At 57.3% G+C, this 23,376-nt stretch overlaps 1 protein-coding gene across 1 annotated transcript; it reads left to right on the forward strand.

Annotated features, from left to right (window-relative positions):
• Positions 1-1,108: 1,108 nt before the first annotated feature.
• LOC311622201 (integrin alpha-X-like) lies at positions 1,109-22,016 on the forward strand. The gene is given in 34 exon segments (XM_084883105.1): positions 1,109-1,338; positions 1,753-2,481; positions 2,774-2,960; positions 3,456-3,506; positions 3,509-3,557; positions 4,354-4,457; positions 4,738-4,808; positions 4,951-5,065; positions 7,436-7,566; positions 7,874-8,019; positions 8,247-8,400; positions 8,678-8,828; positions 9,273-9,346; positions 9,735-9,864; positions 9,966-10,010; positions 10,013-10,107; positions 10,263-10,403; positions 10,489-10,698; positions 12,699-12,829; positions 12,946-13,103; positions 13,208-13,362; positions 14,088-14,219; positions 14,304-14,377; positions 14,587-14,728; positions 17,879-17,995; positions 18,076-18,155; positions 18,260-18,343; positions 19,520-19,598; positions 19,678-19,785; positions 19,893-19,976; positions 20,182-20,295; positions 20,433-20,534; positions 20,778-20,888; positions 21,761-22,016. Coding segments are annotated over 32 exon segments (3,480 nt in total). The 5' UTR covers positions 1,109-1,338; positions 1,753-2,481; positions 2,774-2,917; the 3' UTR covers positions 21,860-22,016.
• Positions 22,017-23,376: the final 1,360 nt, after the last annotated feature.

Here is a 23,376-nt window from a genome sequence, read left to right on the forward strand (position 1 = left end):
CACACCATGGGATTACATACGTTCTGTTTTGAGAGAATTTGGAGGTGAGGTGGGAACTGTCCTTAGAGGCAGAGAAGTGAGACAGACCGCATGTAGCAAGAGGAAGGTTCGGGCCCGTGAGTGGTGTGGGTGGAAATGGACTAAGAAATCCCAGGCTTGCTGCATACAGATTTCTGTTCCCTTCGCCAGTGCAAAAGAAACGCCCAGGAGACAGACTCCAAATTCTTCAGTTCCACTTCGCTCTGGCGTGCCAGACCTGAATTCAATCAGCTTCTGCCCTAGTTTCCTCACCACTCCCCGCCTGCCCCCTCCCCTACCTGCCCGCTGCCACCTCCAATAGGTGGCAGATCAGGTGCAGTCCCCCCCTGCCCCCACCCACTGGGATGGTCTTCAGGCAGCACCTTGGGCAAAAGCGTAGTAAGTCAGGGGAACCAGATGGACAGAGCTGGATGTGCCTGATTCCACTCGGCTGTGGAGATGGGTAACTTGGGTTCTGGCCCTTCCTTGTGTATATGATCCCCCCTCAGCTGCCTCCCGGAGCCCATCAGCCCCTCTTACCTAATACACCCATCACCACCGGTAACTGCCAGAGAGTAAAGCTCACACACACTCACTCCAGCTCCCAGCAGCATGGACGGTGCACACTTTATTATCACCCCGATTTTGCAGAGGAGGAAACTGAGGCATAGAGAGGTTGAAAGAACCCAAGCTCCTTACCACCATGGTTTGGTTTTCTCAAAACCAAAGTTGGGCCCGGCTGGCATGACGCAGTGGTTGAGCACCAACCTATGAACCAGGAAGTCACAGTTTGGTTTCTGGTCAGGGCACAATCCCAGATTGTGGGCTTGATCCACCTGGGGCATGCAAGAGGCAGCCGATCAATGATTCTCTCTCATCATTGATGTTTCTATTTCTCTCTCCTTCTCCCTTCTTCTCTGAAATCAATAAAAACATATTCAAAAAAACAAAACAGAATCCAAAGAGGACCACACCAAGACACATCATAATTAAAATGCCAAGGGCAAAAGACAAAGAGAGAATCTTACAAGCAGCAAGAAAAACCATTAGTTACATACAAGAGAGCACCCTTACAATTGTCAGCTGATTTCTCAACAGAAACTATGCAAGCCAGAAGGGAGTGGCAAGAAATATTCAAAGTGATGAACAGCAAGAACCTACAACCAACATTACTCTATCCAGCAAAGTTATCATTCAGAATTGAAGGGCAGATAAATAGCTTCACAGATAAGAAAAAGCTAAAGGAGTACATCACCACCAAACCAGTATTATATGAAATGCTAAAAAGTGTTCTTTAAGAAGAGGAGGAAGAAGAAAAAGGTAAAGATAAAAATTATGAACAACAAATACATATCTATCAATAAGTGCATCTAAAAGTCAAATGAATTAAAAATCTGAGGAACGGAATAAGCTGGTGAATATAATAGAATCAGGGGCATAGAATGGGAGGGGATTGATAATTCTCACGGGGAAAAGGGTGTCTGTGTGGGGGGTATGGGAAGAGACTGAACAAAATTCATATATCTATGGATGAGGACAGTGGAGGGGGCGGGGAGGAGGTAAGGGCAGAGGGTTGAGTGGGGACCAGGTGGAGGGGAGCTATGTGGGGGGGAGGAGAAACAATTGTAATAATCTGAACAATAAAGATTATTTTAAAAAAGAAGAAGAAGAACAGAACAGAACAAAGTTGGCCTGGCCCACCGCCCCACCCTCCTCCTGTGCTCTCTTGTTCAGGGACCAGCACCAGGGTCCTCCACTCTGACCAGTCACCTTCCAGCCCATCCCCATGGCCACAAGCTCATTCCACAGGCCCCATCCTCTCCCTTCGGACTGCCGGACTGGACTGCCGCCTCCAGCTCTTTCCCAGGGAAACCACACCTCATCAGCCTCTCTCTCTCCGGAGCTTCCTGAAATATAAGTGTGAAGATCAATGCTTCCCTCTGCCCCAGCCTGAAATCACATGCCTTCGGGGGCTTTCTGGGCTGGGCCTGCATCCCCTCCTCCCCCACAGCACTGACTTCATCCCCATTACTTCCCACCACCTACTCTCTGGTTTCCACCACCCATTTCCCCAAGATCCTGCTATCTCAAGCCTCTTCCACATTCGGCCATCCCTTCCTATCCACGCTCCCTGGTAGTCAGGGGCCTTCAATACTTAGCTCAATGCGACCACTTCCAGGAGGCCCTCCCTAACCTGCCTCCCCGCCCCCCCAGCCCGGATAAGGTGCTCTGTGGTTACTGGGTTTCCCCTCAGAGCAAAGTCTCACCTCCTCCACTGACCCTAGGGCTGGGGCTGTGGTTGTGTTTGTGTTCCTCACTCTGCTCACTGAGGGCATGTTTAACCAGCCTCGCCAGGCTTGCTGAGTAAACGAGCAAAGACCCACTCTACTCCTCGGGCCGGGGGCCTGCCTCCTTGGCCCAGAGGTTTCCAGGCCAGAAGTGGAGGGTTCCCTCAGAATCTCTGTGAGGGCCCCAACCCCACCCTGACATCCATTCCTTCCCTCTCCCCAGGCGAACTGAGGTTTCAGGGTCAAGGGGAACCTTCCCAGAACCAGGAGAGGCGGGGCGGGGCAGGGCAGGGGATTGGCATCCACAGGAGTCTAGATCTGCGAGGCCGGAGAAGCAAGTCAAGTCATCCCTGCTCAGAAAGGCTCCTGGTGGGAGTGTGTAGGCTGCCGGGGCCCCTGTCTCTGCTTATTTCTGTCACACTCTCCACCCTCCCCTTCTGAGTCATTCTGACAACTTCCCTCTCTAGCTCCGGCCTCTTGACCACCCCTCTGCCACTTGCTCCCTTGGCGTCTTGGAGCCTCCAGCAGCTCCCCAGCGGCTCCCCAGCGGCTCCCCAGCGGCTCCCCAGCAGCTCCTCAGGAGCTTGGGAGCCCAGGCCTGACCTTCAGTCATGACCAGGACCTGGACCAGGACATCCCTTCTCCTGCTGATAGGTAAGCTGGGGACACGAGGAAGGGGGCGCAGAGGCTGGGGTCCAGCGAGGAGAGAACTGAGAATGTATGCGATCTGGACTCACACATCAGGAGAGGGACCTGGGTTTGAGATCCGGAGTTTGTGGAGAGAGAGGACAGTCTGGGAGACTGTCAGACATCCAGAGGGAGGCCAGGTGCCGGACAATCCAGGGATCCCTCGGGTAGGCAGAACCAGCTCACTGTGTGCTCTGTCCACAGTGCCCCTTTGGCCCCAACTTTTCCTGGATCCCCCTCTTAGGAGCCCCCGGGGTGGGGGTGGGGGTGGGGAAGGTGCACCTTTAGGATGGGGGTGTAGTTTGGCCTAAACAGAGTTGAAACTTGCCAGCCTGCCACTGGGTGAGGCGCTGTCCCTGGGCCGTCTGCAAGAGAGCAGCAAGAGGGAGACAGGGGGCGCTGGGCCCAGCGAGGAAACTGGAAGAACCTCCACAAAGCTTCTCTCCGCACCCTCTTCCCCAGGCGTGGCTTCCTCTCTCTGCTTCAACTTGGACACGGACAAGCCGACCATCTTCCCATGCACAGCGCCGGGTTTGGACACACCGTGGTCCAGTATGCCAACTGGTGAGCCGGTGGTGACTGGCCGTGGGCTCTCATCAGCTCCTCTCCCTGCTCCTCCCACCACGCCCCTGGTTCACAGCTCTCCTTTCTCTCCGAGGGGCCATTCCCCCAAGGTCATGTCTGGCCACGTGGATGATCCGAGCTCGCTAACATTTACTGAGCTCTTACAGGCGCCAGTCCCTGGACCACACGCCCTTTCTGTGGGCTTGGATTTAGTCCTCAATGCAATCGTTACTGAGCACCCACTGTGTGTCTCAGGAGGCAGTCGCACACCAGAGAATACAACAGACAGAAATCCCTCCCATGCAGAACGTAAGTTGTTATTAATCTCCTCTTGACAGGTGAGGAAACTGAGGCACAGAGCACTGAAGCAAACTTGCTGAAGTGGCAGTCTGGCGTTAGCGTCCATGCTACTCTCATCTTATTTTATGCTAGTTTCGTGTGTCCATCATAGTGCTTAGACAGTTACATAATTTATGAAGTGATTCCCCCTGAGAATTCTAGTACCCACCTGGCACAGGACCCACTTACCACACAAATGTTGCCCACATTCCCTGTGCTGCGCTTCTCATCCCCGGGACTATTCTGTGACTTCTCCTTCCCTTCGCCTCTCTCACCCAGTCCCTTTGCCCCTCCCAGCTGGCAACCCTCGGTTTGCCCACTGCATCCCAGTCTGTTTTGTTTGTGTGTATGCTGGTCTTCAGATTCCTCATGTACTAGTAGGTGAAATCGCTGGTGTTTGTCTTTCTCCGTCTGCTGTGTCCACACTCTTAGCTGCGGTGTTCTTTGTCTCCCTCAGGGTGGTGGTGGGGGCCCCCCAGGAGGTAAAGGCTGTCAACCAAACGGGCGGCCTCTACCGGTGTGACTACAGCACGGCCAGATGTGAGCCCATCCAGCTGCAGGGTGAGTCCCAGGGCCAAGTGCCCATGCCCCATGGGTCTGTGGGGAGCACAGTGGGCCCACGTTCTAGCTTCAGCTCAGTCTGAAAACCCTCGCCATTAGACATGCTTCCTGACCCCGAAGGCCTCCCTACCTGTTGCCCCTGCACCCCCTGCGCTCCATCAAGAGCTGGGAGCCCCCTTCATGTGCCAGACCTCCTTGTCTCCCAGGGATGAGGGGACCTCTGCCCAGACTGTACATGTCCTCTGTCCTGAGGGTGAGCATCACCCACCTGTCCCCTCAGTACCCCCGGAGGCTGTGAACATGTCCCTGGGCCTGTCCCTGACAGCTGCCACCACACCCTCTCGGCTGCTGGTAAGTCGCTTTGGGGCACAGGGGCATCCTGAGGAAGGGGTGGGGACCTGGGGCTGCAGGAGCTGGGGCTCTTGTGGAGGGTGGGAGGTGCTGGGATGGGACAGAGGCAGGAGCTGCCCGCCCACCACCCCTCTGTCCCCAGGCCTGTGGCCCCACTGTGCACCATGCATGCAACAAGAACATGTACTTGAATGGGTTCTGCTTCCTGTGGGCCTTCCCTTCCTGGCAGGCCCAGAGGCTTCCAGCTGACCTGCAGGGTGAGTGTCTGGGCCACTGGGTCTTTCGAGGAGCCCACACACATCTGACATTTGGCAGAGACACTCTACCAAAGCACATCGAAAGGAAGGAACTGGCCTGGCTGGTGTGGCTCAGTGGTTGAGCTTTGACCCATGAATCAAGAATCACAGTTCGATTCCTGGTCAGGGCACATGCCTGGGTTGTGGGCTTGATCTACAGTAGGGGGCATGCACGAGGCAGCCGATCAATGATTCTCATCATTGATGTTTCTATTTCTCTCTCCCTCTCCCTTCCTCTCTCTGAAATCAATAAAAAACATTTTTAAAAGAGAGGGATCTGGGAAAAGGTTTACTGGGTTGTGTAGTGGGTCAAACGTGGCGGGAGAACCACTGCCTGCTTTCACAGCCTGCCCTGTAACTGCCCCACCGCAGGGCCTTTCCTGTGACCTTGTCCTCCCTGAGCCTTCATTTCTTCCTCTGTCAGACTGGTATAGTAACACACCCAGTACAGAGTAACATCAGACCCCCACGGCCAGCGGTTAGCACAATGCCTGGCATGTGCTGAGGGCTCAATGATTGCCAACTGCTGTTGTTTTTAGAGAAAAGGGGGTTTATTTTCCCCCAGTGCACACTGGGGTATACACTGAGTGGCCAGATTATTATGATCTCTGAACACATAATAATCTGGCCACTCAGTGTATATCCTATATAAAAAAAGGCTAACATGCAAATTGTTCCCTCAACCAGGAGTTTGACCAGTAGGTAGGCCTGCCAACTGACCATGTCCCCTCCCCCTGGCCAGACTGGCCTGGCCCCACCCATGCACAAATTTATGCACTGGGCCTCTAATATATATATATATATATATATATATATATATATATATATATATATATATATATATATATAGAGAGAGAGAGAGAGAGAGAGAGAGAGAGAGAGAGAGAGAGAGTGGCCAGATTATTATGTATTCAGAGATCATAATAATCTGGTCACTCAGTGTAAATGACCAATTGGTTTGTGCAGCTGGCCAAGAAAAGGTGATGAGGGCAATCTAAATGTGTCTGTGTGTGTGATGTATGGTATGTGTAGTGTATGATACCTGTGTATTTGTGTGTGTTTGATTTGTGTGTGTTTGTGTGTGTATGGTGTGTGTGTGTCTGATGTGTGTGTGAGTGTCTTTGTGTGTGTGATGTGTGTGTGAGTGTGTGATATGTGTATGTGTGTCTTTGTGTGTGTATGATTTGTGTGTGTGTGTGTGTGAGTGTGTGTGAGTGTGTGAGTGTGTGAGTGTGTGATTGTGTGAGTGTGTGAGTGTGTGAGTGTGTGTGCGCACACAGGTTGAGGCACAGGGTCTGGCTTCCCTGTGCTGGTGGGAATGGAAAATGAGGAAGTGAAACAGTGAGTCTTCACACCCAGCCCAGCAGCCCAAAGCCCCGCCCTGCTGTCACCTCACACTCAGGCCCCTGGGGAGGCGGGCATGGGCCCTTGAATGCAGTGCCCCTTGCAGCACCTCTAGGCTCGAACTTGACCCACAGGCACTGGGCTCCCAGGAACATCCAGATGCCACTCTCTCAGATGGGAGGCCACCGAGGCAGAGAGGAGAGCTGAGAGCTGGGCAGCCCCCTCTCCTGTGATCACCCAGGAGGGGAGTGGGTCCTGCATTTAAGCTGGGAAGAGAATAGGGCCAGTGTGTGGCTATTTCCAGAGGTAGCATTACAAATATTTAAAAGCCCTGGCCTGGTGGTTAGAGCAGTGGTTAGAGCATCAGCCCATGCACCGAAGGGTCTTGGGCTCAATTCCCGGTCAAGGGCACGTACCTGGGTTGCAGGTTCGATCCCCAGCCTTGGTCAGGGCATGTGCAGGAGGTAACCAATTGATGTGTCTCTCTCACATTGATGTCTCTCTCTCTCTCTCTGTCTTTTTCCCTCCCTCCCTCTCTCCCTTCTTCTCTTTCTCCCTCCCTCTCTAAAAATCAATGGAAAAGTATCATCGGGTGAGGATTAACAACAACAACAACAAATTTAAAAAGTTAACAAAAATACAGTTCAGCTCTGAACAGTGAGGAGAGACTGGCCAGGGACTGGAGCAGAGTGGAGATGCTGTGGGGGAGGCAGGGAGGGCCCAGGGGTTCGGCCGCTGAGGTAGAAGAGGGGAGTAGCTTCTTGCCATCTGCATTGGAGGACCTTTCATGTTTTTACCAGCCAGGCTGGCTGCGCAGCTGTGAGCAGCCGAATCATAGGTGCAGCCTCTTAGAGACCCCAGGAGGCTGCCGGCCTGTCCTGGGCAGGGGGCAGGGAAGCCTGGGGGGGGGGGGGGTTGAGTTCTTGTTACCAGGAGGGTCTGGGCTCTGGGAGCGCCTGCAGAGGACGGTGCCACCTCCTTCCTCAGAGTGCCCGAGGCAGGAGCAGGACATCGTGTTCCTGATCGACGGCTCAGGCAGCATCAGCTATAGTGATTTTGACCAGATGCTGAGCTTCTTGAAAGCTGTGATGAGCCAGTTCCAGAGACCCATGACCCAGGTGTGCTGGTGGGGCAGGGCAGGCGATGGGAAGGCCTATAGGAGAATGAGGCTCTGGGGAGGGCGCTGGAGCTGTGGGAGGGCGCTGGGGCCCTGGGGAGGGCGCTGGGGCCCTGGGGAGTGCGCTGGGGCTCTGGGAGGGTCCAGGGGCTTTGGGGAGGGCGCTGGAGCTCTGGGGAGGGCGCTGGGGCTGTGGGGAGTGCGCTGGGGCCCTGGGGAGGGTCCAGGGGCTCTGGGGAGGGTCCGGGGCTCTGGGGAGGGTGCTGGGGCCCTGGGGAGGGCAGTGCCAGCCTAAGCGCTTCTCCCAGTTCTCCCTGATGCAGTTCTCCAGCTTCTTCCGGGTTCACTTCACGTTCAAGGACTTCAGGCAGAGCTCAGATCCACAACAGCTGTTGAACTCTGTGCACCAGCTGAGAGGGTACACGCACACGGCCTCAGCTATCCTGAAGGTCATGTGAGTCCTGACTCTCCCGCCCCTCCAGGAGGCTGCCCTTCCCCTGGGCCTCCTCGAGCTCCATGACAAAGGGGCCGATGGATCTGAGATTCTGCCCGAGCTCCTCACCAAGAGGGCGGGTGGGTGCTCTGGGCGCACGCATCAGGCTCCGAGGAAGTCACCTCCGCACGGCCACTGAGGTCGAGGGACTCTGTCCAGGTGCCTCCGGACCCTCTTCTTTCCTGCAGAAGGGAGCTGTTCAGTGTCCACAATGGGGCCCGAGCGGATGCCTCCAAGATCCTCATCGTCATCACCGATGGGAGGAAAATGGACGACAGCCTGGAATACGATGACGTCATCCCCGAGGCCGAGGAGAAGGGCATCATCCGCTATGCGGTCGGGGTAGGATGTGGGATGCCTGCCTTCTGCTCCCTCTTTGGGGACATCCCTTTCAGGCGCAGAAACCCCAGCTCTCGGCTTCCACTGCCCTCAGGATGAGGCCTGTGCTCGCCTGGGACCTGACCCTCTGCTAACCTCCGTGTGTGTGTTTGGGGGGGAGGGGTGCGGAGTGGCAGGGGGGGGGGATGATGCTGATCCCGATTCCTGGACCTGGCAGCAGAGCGTGGCAGGCGCCCTGGGCTTGTCCTCTCTTCTCTGACCACGTTTCCTGTGGGGACAGGTGGGGTCGGCTTTTAAGGACAGGCGCTCCTTTCGAGAACTGATAGCCATCGCATCCACGCCCTGGACGGAGCACATATTCCGAGTGGACAACTTTGATGCTCTGAGGGACATTCAAGAGCAGCTGAAAGAGAAGATCTTTGCCATTGAGGGTAAGTCAGCGGTGGAACTCGCTTCTGACACTTCATTCAAGGGTGCCTTCCTCTGGGCCCCGCCCTCTGGGCAGTCTGCGCCATCAGACCCTGTTACAGCTGGGGTGTCCTGCCCTGGCCGGTTTGGCTCAGTGGATAGAGCGTTGGCCTGCCAACCAAAGGGTCCCGGTTCAATTCCGATCAAGGGCATGTACCTTGGTTGCAGGTTCCTCCCCTGCCCGGGCCCCGGTTGGGGCAAGTGCAAGAGTCAACCAATCAATGTGTTTCTCTCATATCGATGTTTCTCTCTGTCTCTCGCTCTCTCTTCCTCTCTCTCTCTGAAAATCAATGGAAACACATCCTTCGGTGAGGATTAAAAAAAAAAGCTGAGGTGTCCTCAGACCTGGCAAAGCCTGCCCCGCCCCCACCCCCCTGCCCTGAACCCGAGTGCCATGCCTCCCCCAGGGACGCACCCCGTGAGCAGCAGCTCCTTCGAGTTGGAGATGTCCCAGGAGGGCTTCAGCGCGGTGCTCATGCCTGTGAGTGAGCCCTTCTGGCCCCTGGGGTGGGGTGAGGGGGGCAGGGAGGAGGCAGGTGAGGTGAGTGTGGGGTGAGGGGGGCAGGTGAGGTGGATGTGGGGTGAGGGGGCAGGGAGGAGGCAGGTGAGGTGGGTGTGGGGTGAGGGGGGCAGGTGAGGTGGGTGTGGGATGAGGGGGCAGGGAGGAGGCAGGTGAGGTGGGTGTGGGGTGAGGGGGGAAGGGAGGAGGCAGGTGAGGTGGGTGTGGGGTGAGGGGGCAGGGAGGAGGCAGGTGAGGTGGGTGTGGGGTGAGGGGGCAGGGAGGAGGCAGGTGAGGTAGGTGTCAAGGGTGGGCTGCTGTGGAGGTGATCTCTCCTCGCCCCCAGCTCAGCCCCAGACCTTTCCCCCAGGAAGGACCGGTTCTGGGTGCTGTGGGGAGCTTCAGCTGGTCTGGAGGTGCCTTCCTGTACCCCCAAAATATGAAACCCACCTTCATCAACATGTCCCAGGAGAATGTGGACATGGCGGACTCCTACCTGGGTGAGAGGCTTTGGCTGGGAGGACAGGGGGAAGGGAGGGGGCAGGGGACGGGGGGTTGGGGGGGCATGAGGCGGCCTTTGTGCTGAGGCCCAGCCCCCCAGGTTACTCCGCCGAGCTGGCCCTTTGGAAGGGGGTGCAGAGCCTGGTCCTGGGGCGCCCCGCCACCAGCACACCGGGAAGGCCGTCCTCTTCACGCGGGAGGCCGGGCAGTGGAGGCCGAAGGCTGAGGTCCCAGGGGCCCAGGTGGGTGTGGGGGCCCTGAGGGGGGGTCTCCGGGGAGGAGGGAGCAGAAGGGGTTCGGGACTCTGGGGGGAGGCCCTGTGCCCAGGGAGAGGCGGGACCTGGCCCAGGGGTGTCTGTGCCAGGGCAGACAGGGTGACCTGAGGCTCTGCCTCCAGATTGGCTCCTACTTCGGGGCCTCCCTCTGCTCCGTGGACGTGGACAGAGATGGCAGCTCCGACCTGGTCCTCGTCGGGGCTCCCCACTACTACGAGCCGACCCGGGGGGGCCGGGTGTCTGTGTGCCCCTTGCCCCGGGGGGTGAGTGGCTGAGGGACCTGCTGGGTGGGGCTGGGTGTGGGGGGAGGGTTGCCGGGTTGGGACTGGCGCTGCTTCTGTTCTGCAGAGGGCCAGGTGGCAGTGCCAGGCCGTGCTCCGCGGGGAGCAGGGCCACCCCTGGGGCCGCTTTGGGGCGGCCCTGACCGCGCTGGGGGACGTGAACGGGGACAAGCTGGCGGACGTGGCCATCGGGGCCCCGGGGGAGCAGGAGAACCGGGGAGCCGTGTACCTGTTCCACGGAACGTCGGGGCTGGGCATCAGCCCCGCCCACAGCCAGGTGAGGCCTGTAGCAGATCCTGTCGCTCAGACAGCCTTCCCCTCGCTCCTCCCTGCCTCCCACACTGCCACCTAGAGGAGTCTGTCCACCTCTGCCCTCCCCTGCCCACCTTTGCTTCCCTGGGCAACGAGCAAACTGGGGCGTGAGAGATGGAAGCGTCCGATGGGACTGTCCTTGGGTGGGCTCTCCATCCAGGACTTGTGATCCCGGCGGCCAGGCCCGGCGCCAGCCTGCCGTGGCCGATGGGGTCTGGGGTCTGGAGAAGCCAGTGGCTGGGCTTGTCCAGGGTTCATAGTGGATCGGGAATGGGGACAAGGGCGGGTCAGTCTCCTCTTCTAACCCGCTGCCCGCTCCCTGGGGGCCCCCACTGCCGGCTCCCCGCCCCCCCCCCCTCGCTGCCAGCACTTTGGGCTGGTTGCTCAGCCCGCCTGTGCACACACCCCTTCACCTCCCGGAGGCTCCACACCTCATTCTCCGCTGCCCTCCGTAATCCTGCAAACGCCCGTCTAGACGGGAGCCCCCACCCAGCGGGGCAGGGCTCCCTGGGAGGGGGGCTGCTTCCCCGGCAAAGCCAAAGGAGTCCCACATAAAAGCAGGCGCAGGGCTGAGGAGACACTTCGCCAAAGGTGACCCACAAAGGACCCGCAGGCAGCACCAGTCATCAGCTAATCACAGTGAGACACCAGCTCACAGCCCCCGGGGTGGCGGGGAGGCCTAGAATGGAGAGGCAACAGCAGGTTGGCGGGATGCGGAGGGTCTGGTGCCCTCCTCGCTGGGGAGGGGAGGGGGGAGCCGGTGCAGCTGCCTTGGACCACAGACGGCAGGTGCTGAGGGCTGAGGCAGGAGGCATAGCACAACCCAGAGACTCTGCCAACACATTCACACAGAACGTCACAGCACATGTTCCTGTAGCGTCATTCACACCGACCCAAAGGGAAAGCCCCCGTGCCCGTGAGCGAGCGAGCGAGCGAGCAGACGCACAGAGGCCCGCCCTGGGCTGACTCGGCTGCAGCGCGGATGGCCTTGGCAGCATGGTGCTGAGAGGGGCCGCACAGGGACCGCCCGGCTCTGGTTCCATTTACATTAGCTCCGGAACGAGGGTCCCCGGAGACAGAACGTAGCTCAGTGGTCGCCAGGGGCCGGCGGAGGGGGAATGAGGGACGTCGCGGTGATGGCTCGGGCGTATGGCTTCTTTTTGGGGGGATGAAAATGTTCTAAAACGGATTCGTTGGTCGGCACCTCGCTGTGAGCATCCGGAAACATGGGGCTGAGTAAAGGGTGAGCTGCACGGTGTGTGGGTCGTGTCTCAGGGAAGGGCCGTGGTCACTGCTCACCCGCCTGTGCTCCCTCCTCTGCTGTCCACAGTGGGACCGGAAGCCAGCCTCCCCAGGCCGCTGCCCGGAGGATTACGAGTTAGTGCGCAGGCGGCACGTAGCACGTCTGTGGTGACGGAGGCATATGTGCCTGGCGCGTAGTAGGTGCTGCCTTACAATCAATCATTGTCAGTACAGCTTAACCACTGAAGGGCTTCAAAGAGCTTGGAACTTTAGGAAGAGGGCATGCCCTCACCGGTTTGGCTCAGGGGATAGAGTGCTGGCCTGTGGACTCAAGGGTCCCAGGTTCGATTCCAGTCAAGGGCATGTACCTCCCCAGTAGGAGGTGTGCAGGAGGCGGCTGATTGATGTTTCTCTCTCATTGATGTTTCTAGCTCTCTATCCCTCTCCCTTCCTCTCTGTAAAAAATAAATAAAATATATTTAATAATAAAAAAAATAAGAGGGCGAGAGGCTGCTGAGAACCGTGCATCCCTGTGGCCCGGCCCTCCGTTCTTTGCTCCGGTCTTCATGGCCCCTCACCCCCTTTGTAGCCCTTCATGGTGACATCTTTTCACTCCTCACCCCTCTGTCCCTGCCGTTCCTACTTCCCCGTGCCTCCCGTTGCTGATTTCCAACTCGTTTTTCTCACCCCAACCGGCTTGCCCGCTCCCTTCCCCCCCTTCAGAGGATCGAAGGCTCCCAGCTCTCCCCCAGGCTCCAGCACTTCGGGCAGTCGCTGAGCGGGGGGCAGGACCTCACCATGGACGGCCTCGTGGACCTGGCCGTGGGGGCCCAGGGGCACGCACTGCTGCTCAGGTGAGAACAGCCTTCCCGGTCTCTCCCCCAGCGGCCCCGAAGTCTACCCAGGACAGCGTCTCCTCACCCACCCCAGGTGGCCCTCCTGGGACCAAGGGCTGGCATTCTGCCCGCAGGACCAGGCCTGTGCTCAGGGTGTGGGTGGACATCCACATGACACCCAAAGAGATCGCGAGGTCCGTGTTCGAGTGTCGGGAGCACTCAGCCTCCGTCCAGGACCTGGCCGATGCCCGCGTCTGCCTTCGCGTGCACGAGAGTCCCAGGACGCGGCTGGGTGAGTCCTCTCTGGCCCAGGGCTCCCGCCTCCTGCCTTGCCCCGTGCCCACCTGAGAGTTCCTGGTTCTCTCAGCCCTCCCCTCCCTCTACTTCCCCCGATAGGCAACCTCCAAAGTGATGTGACCTTTCACCTGACCCTTGACTCTGGCCGCCTGAATCCCCGTGCCATCTTCAAGGAGACAAAAAATCGGCATCTGACTCGTGGTAGACTCCTCGGCCTGGGCCAGCACTGCGAGGAAGTGAAGCTGCTGCTCCCGGTGAGGGGGACGGGGCGAGGCTGAGGCTGAGGCTGGCGGTGGCCGGGCAGGGAAAGAACCAGTATGCTCTGGTCCTGGTGCTAGCTCAGCCCAGCAGCCGCCTCACATGCAGGAGGAGCTTAGCATTTCTTAGCCAGAAAAGTGAGTGGATCCGTGGCTGAGTGAATGAATGGATGAATGAATGAATGAATGGGTGGGTGGGTGGGCTGCAGCTGTCAGAAACAACATAGCTGCATGGCAGAGGTGCTCATGGCTGCTTCAGAGAACTAGAACGGGGGCTGGGATTCTTGCATCAAGCCGTTCCTCTGAGACAGACCCTGTCCTAGGTGCCAGGGGCACCACAGGGGACAAAACAGTCCACGCCCAGAGGGCAGGCGGGGAGAGAGCAAAACCAATCTGGGTCCTAGGTGACAGGGGTCAGGTAGTGATGACTGCTGTGGAGAAGGATGGAGCCAGGGAGACGGCAGAGGGTCCTGAGGCCCCCCCGAGCAGGGAGTTGCGAAGACCCTGAGTAGGCTGAGCTGTGGGAGGCCGGGGGAAGGGAGATCGAGGCAGAGGGCAAGCCCAGCAGAGGATTCTCAAGGTGGAATCTTAGCAACGAGCGTTTCCCCAGCGCAGGTAGGTAGGCATCACAGTTACCCGTCTCACAGACGAGGAGACAGACTCAGCTAGTGACTGTGGGTGCTGCCCTGAGCCCCCTGCTCTCCCCAATGCCCGCCCTGCAGGCTTGCGTGGAGGACTCGATGATCCCCATCACCCTGAGTCTCAATTTCTCCCTGGTGGGCAAGCCCATCCTTTCCCTTGGGAGCCTCCAGCCCATGCTGGCTCCGGACACCCCCAGACACTACACGGCCTCTGTGAGTCCTGGGGTGGGGACCTTCAGGGGGCAGTGGGTGTGGCCTCCAGGCCTCGGAGAAACCCCACGTTGCCTTCCCTCTCAGCTCCCCTTCGAGAAGAACTGTGGAGACGACCATGTCTGCCAGGACGACCTTGGCATCACCATTGACGCCTCTGGGTGAGCGTCCACCTCCTTAGGCCCTGCCCCGTCCCCCAGCCCCTCTCCTGGGCCCTAGAGTTGCTGTCTGGCTCTCCCTGACATCTCCACGCTGTGTTCAGAAACCAGACATTCCATCCCGGGCCCCCACTCTCCACTCTGTGCTTCATCCCCACACCGTTTCCACCCTGGACATAGGCTCATCTTCTGCCCTCCCCCCCAACCCCCAGCTTGGAGACCCTGGTGGTGGGGAGCGACCTGGAGCTGAGCCTGGGAGTGAAAGTGTGGAACACCGGAGAGGACTCCTACGGGACCACCGTCACCTTCTCCTACCCGCCCGGGCTGTCCTACCAGCGTGTGGCAGTGAGCCAGGTATGACCCCCGCTGGGGAAGCCAGGAACGGCCGGGCATCAACAGAGACTTGTCCAGACCTCAGGCTGGGCTGCCATTGCAGCAGCCTCTCACAAACCCAGAATCCGAGCCGGTCCTGGTCGGAGAGACTCGGCTGTGCCATCTGGGACTTGCTCATGTTGTGCGAAACTCCGGGCATCCCGTGTTAATGACACAAACTGGTAGGAATGAGTGCCCAGCGGGCTGCTAATGTGGAGAGAGGGGGGACTCTGCCCTAAACTTATTTTTATTCCACATCACATCGATATTCTTCTTTTAAAGGAAAACCTGCCTCGACCTTCAAGTATTTTAGACACTGTCTTGTAGAAGCAGGGGTTAAATTGATGGTAACTCTAGATCAGGTCTTGGCCTGCTTTTTCTCTGGAGAGCTAGAAAGTGACTATTTCAGCTTTGTGGCCACAGAGCGTCTGTCACATCTGCTGAGCTCTGCTGGGGTGGAGTGAAAGCAGCCATTGATAAGACGTGAGTGAATGAGCGCCAATAGAACTTCCTCTATGAAGAGTGGCGTTGGACTATCGTTTGGCAATGCCAGCTCTGGAAGACAGAGCTAGGACCAAAGTGAAACAGATTTAAAAAAAAAAAAAGTAACAAAAAATGTTAAACATTTATAAAAGTAGAGAGTAGATGGACAAATCTCTCAAAAACTTATCACCCAGCCCTAGATGGTTTGGCTCAGTGGCTAGAGCATTGGCCTGCGGACCAAAAGATCCCAGGTTCAATTCCGGTCAAGGGCACGTACTCAGGTTGCAGGCTCCTCCCTGGCCGGGGCTCTGGTCAGGGCTCATGCAGGAGGCAACCCACTGGTGTGTTTATCTCACATTGATGTTTTCTCTCTGTCTTTCCCTCTCTCTTCCACTCTCCCTCCCTAAAAATCAATGAAAAAAAATATCCTCGGGTGAGGATTAACAAACAACAAAACAAAACAAAAAAAGTATCACCCAGATTCAACCATTACCAACATTTTGCTGTAGTTAGTTCATCTGGCTCCTCCTCTGTTTGCTGAAATATTTTAAGATAATCCCCAGACATCATGTCACTCCTCTCTCTTTCCCCCTATAGTTCTGGACTGTCCCCACATCCCACAAGACCCAATACCATTATCGCATCCAGTGAAGCGAAGGATTCATAATAAAATTCCCTTCGTCTCAAAAATACCTTTTTACTTATACCTGGTTTATTGGAACCAGCATCTAAACGAGGCCTCTACATTCCATTTGGTTGGCTGGTCTCTTATCTCTCTCTCAGGCCTGTATTCCCAATGGGGTCATCTTTTGGTTAGCATTCAAAGGAACGCACTAGAAATGGCAAAATCCAGCTGCACCAAGGTGAGAGCCCCAGCACTGGAAGCTTCTAGACACACCAGCCAAATGCAGCATGCGGGCCTCTGATGGGTGTTTATTTCTAAAATGAGCTGTAACATAGCATCTTTGGCGACAACCTAGGATAGTGGCAGACACACTCCCAAGCCACATGTGGCTCTTTGGCCCTTTAGTTTTTAGCAAAGGCCAGCTTAGGAGTACCCTAATTAAGTTAATAACAATGTACCTACCTATATAGTTTAAGTTTTAAAAATTTGGCTAGCAAAAGAAATTTCAATCATTGTACTGTTGATATTTGTCTCTGTTGACTGATGAGTTTGCTGACCACTGGCCCAGGAAGACTGCACAGGCCCGGACACTGGCTGGCATTAAGCTGTTGCTTATGTTGCCGGCCGTGAGTTGCTGTCTTGCGGCCGGTGGTATATCTGGAGGAATTTCTGGGTGAAACAATGTGATATCCGGAATGCGCTTTAAATTACTCAGAAAAAAAGGTGAAGAAGCAGCTGAATAAAACAAAAAGTAGGAAAATGTTGGCCATTTAAGCTGAGCGATGGGTATATGGGCTTGATTTATCTAGCCTCTCCACTTTTGAGCATATTTATTTATTTATTTATTTATTTTTTTAAATCAATCTTTATTGTTCATATTATTACAAAGGTTCCTCATTTCTTCCTCCCTCCACCAGGTTCCCACCCCACCCTCTGCCCCCTCCCCATCCCCCATTATCCTCATCCATAGGTGCACAGTTTATGTTCAGTCTCTTCCTCCCTCCCTTTCCCCGATAGTAAATCCCTTTTCAGATAGTAAATCTGTTACTTAGCATTTTCTCATATCAATAATACCTCCACATGCCCAATGATACACTTCACACAAAAGACATTTTCAAATAGGTCAACCAGCCTCATCCAGGCCCCACCCAAGGCACTCACAGATCAACACCCCAGCGCTATACTAACTCAACACATCCAGATCTAAGCCTTCATCACTTGATTCAGCAGACCCTCAAGTTCCCGCAAAAGTTTCCAGCCATGTCTGAGAGGCAGCCGTGGGCAGGTACAGGCGAGGAGCAAGCTGTTTCGGGCCTGGCTGCTCCGGGCCTGGCCTCTGTTGCTCTGGTTCGTTCCACAACCAGCTGCTCCGGGTCTGGTCACTGCCGCTCCCGACCTAGTTGCTCTGGACTTGGCTGTTGCTGTTACAGGCCTGGCCGCACCCGACCCGGCTGCTCTGGGACCGGTTGCTCCGGTCCCGGCCGCTCTGGGCCTGGCCGCTCCCAGCCTGTCAGCCGCTGCTCCGGGCCTGGCTGCTCCCAGCCTGGCAGCCACTGCTCCTGGCCTGGCCGCACCAGACCCGGCTGCTCCGGGCCTGGCCGCTCCCAGCCTGGCAGCTGCTGCTCCGGGCCTGGCCGCTCCCAGCCTGGCAGCCACTGCTCCTGGCCTGGCCGCACCAGACCCGGCTGCTCTGGGCCTGGCCGCTCCCAGCCTGGCAGCTGCTGCTCCTGGCCTGGCCGCACCAGACCCGGCTGCTCCGGGTCTGGCCGCCACTTTTGAGCATATTTAAAAATTTCCATAACAGAAAGCCTTTTAAAAATAACAGTAAATAAAAAGAGGGGGAAATTTTTAATAAATCTGAGATTTCTACATTAGGAAGAAATTTGACCAGACAGGTAGTGTCTAAAGATTAAAAACACACACCACATAATCATAGGGTGGGTTCCAGGAAACTGTCTCTCCATCATGGCGTCCCTTTGGGACACTAACAAACGCTCACCTGCCGTTCCCCTGCCCTTGCTCAGAGCCGGCCGCAATTCCACTCCCTGAGCCTGGCCTGCGACAGCGCCCTCGCGGGCAGCCAGGACGCCTGGAGCACCAGCTGCAGCCTCAGACACATCATCTTCCGCGAGGGCGCTCAGGTCAGCTGTCTCCCACTCCCCTGCCCCACCCAGTCTCAGGGCCATGACCCCGCCTCCAGCTGAGCCTGCCTCTCCCTCAGGTCACCTTCGTGGCCACCTTCCACGTCTCCCCCAAGGCCTCGCTGGGCGACCGGCTGCTGCTGACGGCCAATGTGAGCAGGTGAGCGGCCAGGCATGGTGTGTGTGTGTGTGTGTGTGTGTGTGTGTGTGTGTGTCTGCGCCTGCCTCCTGGGGTGCCTGCCCACACCGTTGCTCTTCCCCCAGCGAGAACAACACGCCCAGGACCAGCAGGACCAGCTCCCGGCTGGAGCTCCCAGTGAAGTACGCCGTCTACACCGTGATCACCAGGTGCCGCACCGTCCCTCCCATCACTCAGACTGGGCTGGGGGTTCTCTGTCCCTGCGGCCCCAACACCTGGGACACTGTCCAGGCCTTAGAGGACAGGTGCTGGCAGCACTTGCTAATCACCCGGAGTGTTTGTTGTGGGCTAGCTCTGACAACAGAAGGTGCGACGTCATCACTGCACGTGACATTCAGTAGAGGCTGTAGTTCTCAGGCTTTCTCCAAAGCCCCACGAGTGTCCTGGATTCCAGAAGAGGTGCAGAGACGTCTCTGTCTCCCAGGTCCTCACCGCCCCGCTGGGAGCGAGGTTGCCCTGACCTAGAGCAGAGTCACCCAGGGCCTCTCTGTGGTTCCAGGGCCTGAGGCTTCGTGAGCTTCTAAGAGGGCAGGGGCTCCTGTCAGGGGAGGCCTCAGCTCAACACTGCAGGTCCTGTGGCATTTGGGTGGGACAGTTCTTCATTGCAAGGAGCAGCTTTATGCCTCAAAGGGCCTTTAGAACCGCTCCTCCTCCCTTCCCCAGGCCCCCGGAAGGACAGGGAGAGACACTTCGCCTGTCCCGGGGGAGATGGGGTCAGGGAAAAGATGTGGCCCCAGGAGGGGTGGGTGATGAGGGTGGGTACTGGCTTTCATTTAAAATCGATTTTCCTAAGAATTTTCATGTTGAACATTTTTCATACATTTGACTTCAACAAAGCTTCATTGAGCCTCTATTGTGTGATCAACACCAGACATAGACCCTGCCCCTCAGGATGTATGCGCTTGTGATATGGGACAGGCCGTGGGGCTTAGCTGGGTACACCGCCCTGCTACGTCCATCCACGTGCCTCGTCGGCTGCCCTCCTCCTGCCACAGCTCCACACTCTCCCTGCCCCTCACGGGAGCTCCCGGCAGCCAGCAGTGCGGGCTCTGAGCTTGTCTCCCGCAGCATGTGCTCACAGGCAGGCACACAGTGTGACCTCTGCAGAGCCTCTGTCCCTCTCACGGCCCCTCTGCCCGGCCCCCCCGCGCAGTGTCCTCCGTGGGCAGCTTCTGTGAGCACCCAGCCAGAGGCTCAGCCCCACTCCCTAAACCTTCCCACCCTCAGGTCAGCCCCACAACTCCCCCGGGACAGCCAAGGCCCCTCTGAGCTGCTCGGGGGGACCCCAGGGAACGCCCACCCACCCGTGCCTCTTCTCTCCCCAGCCACGAGGACTCCACCAAGTACCTCAACTTCTCGGCCTCCGAGGAGGCGGGGAGCCGCGGGGCCCAGCTCTGGTACCAGGTGAGTGACGGCCGAGGCCCGCGGCCAGGGGGCAGGGTGGCTGTGGGTTCGGCACGTTTTGCCTCGCTGCCCTCTGCAGGTGAGCAACCTGGGACAGAGGAACCTGCCGGTCAGCATCCACCTCTCGGTGCCTGTGGAGCTGAACCAGGAAGCCGTGTGGACAGCGCTGGAGCTCCTCCACCCCCAGGTACTGAGGCCCGTGTGTGGCTCCCTGACTCGGGCCTCTGCCTGGGTCTCCCGTGTCCCCCCCCAGTCCCCGAGGTCCCCGCCGAGACGCCTGTCCTGTCTTCCTAGAACCCATCGATGCGCTGCTCCTCAGAGAGAACGGAGCCCACAGAGCCCAGCCCCCGGGCCCGCGTCCAGAAGAATTCTGTGCTGGTGAGGAGCATGGGCTGCCCCCTCCTTATGCCACGCATCAGGGGGCTGCATTCAGGAGTCTGTGTGATGGGCAGAGGGGTGTCTGCTGCACAGCGTTCCCGACTTTGGATGTGGCTGCACCCTTGAATCAGACACTTTAGTGATACCTTCTGCACACACACACACACACACCTGCCCCCTGGGCTGACCTACTTCCTGTCCCTAGGACTGCTCGGCGGCCGCCTGCCAGAGGTTCCGCTGTGACGTCCCCTCCTTCGGCATCCAGGAGGAACTGGACTTCATCCTGAAGGGCAACCTCAGCTTCGGCTGGGTCAGCCAGGTGTGTGGGCCCAGGGCAGAGCCCCCCCCACCCCCGCCCGGGGGTCCCTGAATGTGTGAGCCGCCTCAGGGCAGCACGGGCATTGCCCTGGCGCCAGCTCTCCCCGGAGCCAGCTGCCAGCTCCCTGCCCTTTGCAGACGCTGCAGAAGAAGGTGTCGGTGGTGAGCGTGGCGGAGGTCACGTTCGACACATCCGTGTTCGCCCAGCTCCCGGGCCAGGAGGCGCTTCTGAGAGCCCAGGTAGGACTGTGCGAGGCGCAGCCAGCGGTGAGGCCTCTGGCACTGAGCCCAGGTGCCTGTGGGGCTCACAGCCGGGGGGAGGGGTGAAGACCCCGGCTGAGACAGGGGTCCCTGACCCTGAGGGCTTCTGAGCTCAGCCCAGGAGTCTGGCCTGGGGAGGCCGGGGCGGGGTTAAGGGCTGGGGAGCCTGGGAGGAGCCGGGCAGCCAGAGCCCGATGCTTCCTGAGGGGCCCCTCCTTCCAGGCGGAGGTGGTGCTGGAGAGGCAGGAGGTGCACAACCCCGTGCCCCTCATTGTGGGCAGCTCCGTGGGCGGACTGCTGCTGCTGGCTCTCATCACGTTCCTGCTGTACAAGGTGCGTGCCGCCGCCCACACCTGGCGCCTGCTCCCGCTCTCTGCACCGTGAGACGGTGCTCACCGCGGAGTCTGACCCACGTTCTCGCTGTCGCTGCCTGCCAGAGAGCCTCTTCCGCTCTGACATCAGCAGTTCCCACTGTCCTCCATGTGTGTGCCTCCTACCTGTTCTCGGGCCTCCTTCAGCTCTCTCCCTTTCTTTCCCACTTGTCTCTGCTTTTGTATGTATTTCCCTTGACAGCAAATTATATATATATATATATATATATATATATATATATATATATATATATATATATGCCTAAGCAACTGAACAACTGGTCGCTATGACATGCACTGACCACCAGGGGGCAGATGCTCAATGCAGGAGCCGCCCCTGGTGGTCAGTGTGCTCCCACAGTGGGAGTGCCACTCAGCTGACAGATGGGTGCCAGATGCAGGGCTCACGGCTGTGCAAGCCTGTGGCAGGCACAGCAGGGCCAGGATGAGCAGGAGTGGCAGGCAGGAGTGGTAGGCGGAGTTGGACTGATGGTTTAGGCCAGATCTCCACACACCACTCAGAGGGACCTTACTGGTGCACAAATCCATGCACCAGGCCTCTAGTTACAACATGAAAAGCACTGCCCTGTGTTTGATGTGGACACCACCATGGATTCTCTGTGACTAGGCAAGTGCCTGGCCCACGCTGGGTCTTGTTTCACATCCTAAGGGAAATTACCACTCACAGAATGGGGTCCAGTCTAGCGTCACAGTGCTGCCACGGCACTGCTTGGACATCGCAGGGGCCCCTGAATGGTGGTCCCTCCCCTTCCCCATCCTCTTTCTCCCTCTCTCACTGGACGCCCTGACCTTCCTCTCCCTCCTCCCCTGCAGGCCGGCTTCTTTAAACGCCAGTACAAAGAGATGATGGCGGAAGCAAGTGGACAAGCTGCCCCAGGAAATGGGCCATCGAACCCCCAAGGTGGCCAATGAGAAACTCCCTCCTGATGAACAAAATCGATACAGAGGCAGAGAAGCATCGAACAGACTGTCAAACAACAGGAAGAAGGCTGGGGGGGGTGGGAGGGGTTGGGGAGGAAGGTAAGAGATCAATGGAAGGACTTGTATGTGTGCCTATAAGCATGACCAATGGACACAAGACACTGGGGGGGTGAGGGCATGAGACAGAGGGTAGGGGAGGCTGGAGGAAGGTCAATCGGGGGCAGGGGGGAAGGAAACATATGTACAAATACTTTAAACAATAAATAAATATATATATATATATATATATATATATATATATATATATATATATATTATATTTAAAAAGAAAAAGAAACTCCCTCCTGTTCTCATTTGGACTCGCTCCGTCCTGAGAAGTTTCCTGGCCCTTTTACTCTCGCCTTCAGCCTTGAGGGGAACAAATGTCCCCCAGGAGGGAGGCTGCTCCTCTCTGTGGGAGGATGAAGTTCATTTGCACAAAGTGTCCGCCTGGGAAAGGCCATTTGTCTTGTCAAAGCTCCAGATGGAAACACCAGGGCAGGCACATGACTTGAAATTTCTACCTAGAAACACAGGGACCATAGTCTCCGACTCCATTCTCCCTCCCCCACCTCCCCCACTAGCCACCAACGGCCTCGCTAAAATGCAGTGTTGGGCGGACGTTGGTCAATAGGATCATGTGGGTTTCACGTGTACATTTCTATGATACAAGATCTGTACACCGCACTGTGCCCACCACCCAAAGTCAAATCATCTGTCACCATATATAGGCCCCCTTCACCCCTCACCCCTACCTCCTTCCCTCTGGCAACCCCCTAAAATAGGGTCTTGAACAATCACTCGTTCCCATCCATCTTCAGTGGCTCCCCCTAATCACAGGACAACAGCCAAGCTACTCGGCTGGCTGTGGGGGCGTGGGAGCGCTCAGCTGAGGCGTCGGTGCCACTCTGCCACCCTCACCTAGCAAAGTGCTGGCAGTACCAGCTCTCGCTTTTGTCTTGGGAACAAAGTGGGAATGAAATGCCTTCCATTAGAATTTGCATATGTGGGCACTGCTGGCCGTGAGGGAGGAGTGCCCCTGCCCAGGAGGGCGGTGTCCCCAGTGCCACCCGGCTCTCCCAGCTGCAGGGTCTCCTTGAGGCTCTAAAAACAGCAAATGAATAAATGCCAGAACATACCAGTAATTCTACAACTTGCACATTTTAAATATGTGCATTAACAAATTAACACTTTGCACAAAAAGATTCCTGTGCCTTTACTGGGAAACATGTCCAAGGTCTAAGTCAATGCCCGTTATGGCCGTGAGTCCTGGGAGTGATGCTTACGCTGTCCCTGCATCAGGGCAGACGCCGGCCAGCCCCGAGGCCTGGGCCAGGACCAGGCGGTTAAACAGTTAGGGTTACAAACGTCCCTTACTTACTGCCGAAACTGGTTTGGCTCAGTGGTAGAGCGTCGGTCTGCGGACTGAAAGGTCCTGGATTCGATTCCGGTCAGGGGCATGTACATTG

The sequence above is a fragment of the Pipistrellus hanaki genome (assembly GCF_964339955.1).
Source record: "Pipistrellus hanaki genome assembly, chromosome: 4".
NCBI classification, from domain to species: Eukaryota; Metazoa; Chordata; class Mammalia; order Chiroptera; family Vespertilionidae; genus Pipistrellus; species Pipistrellus hanaki.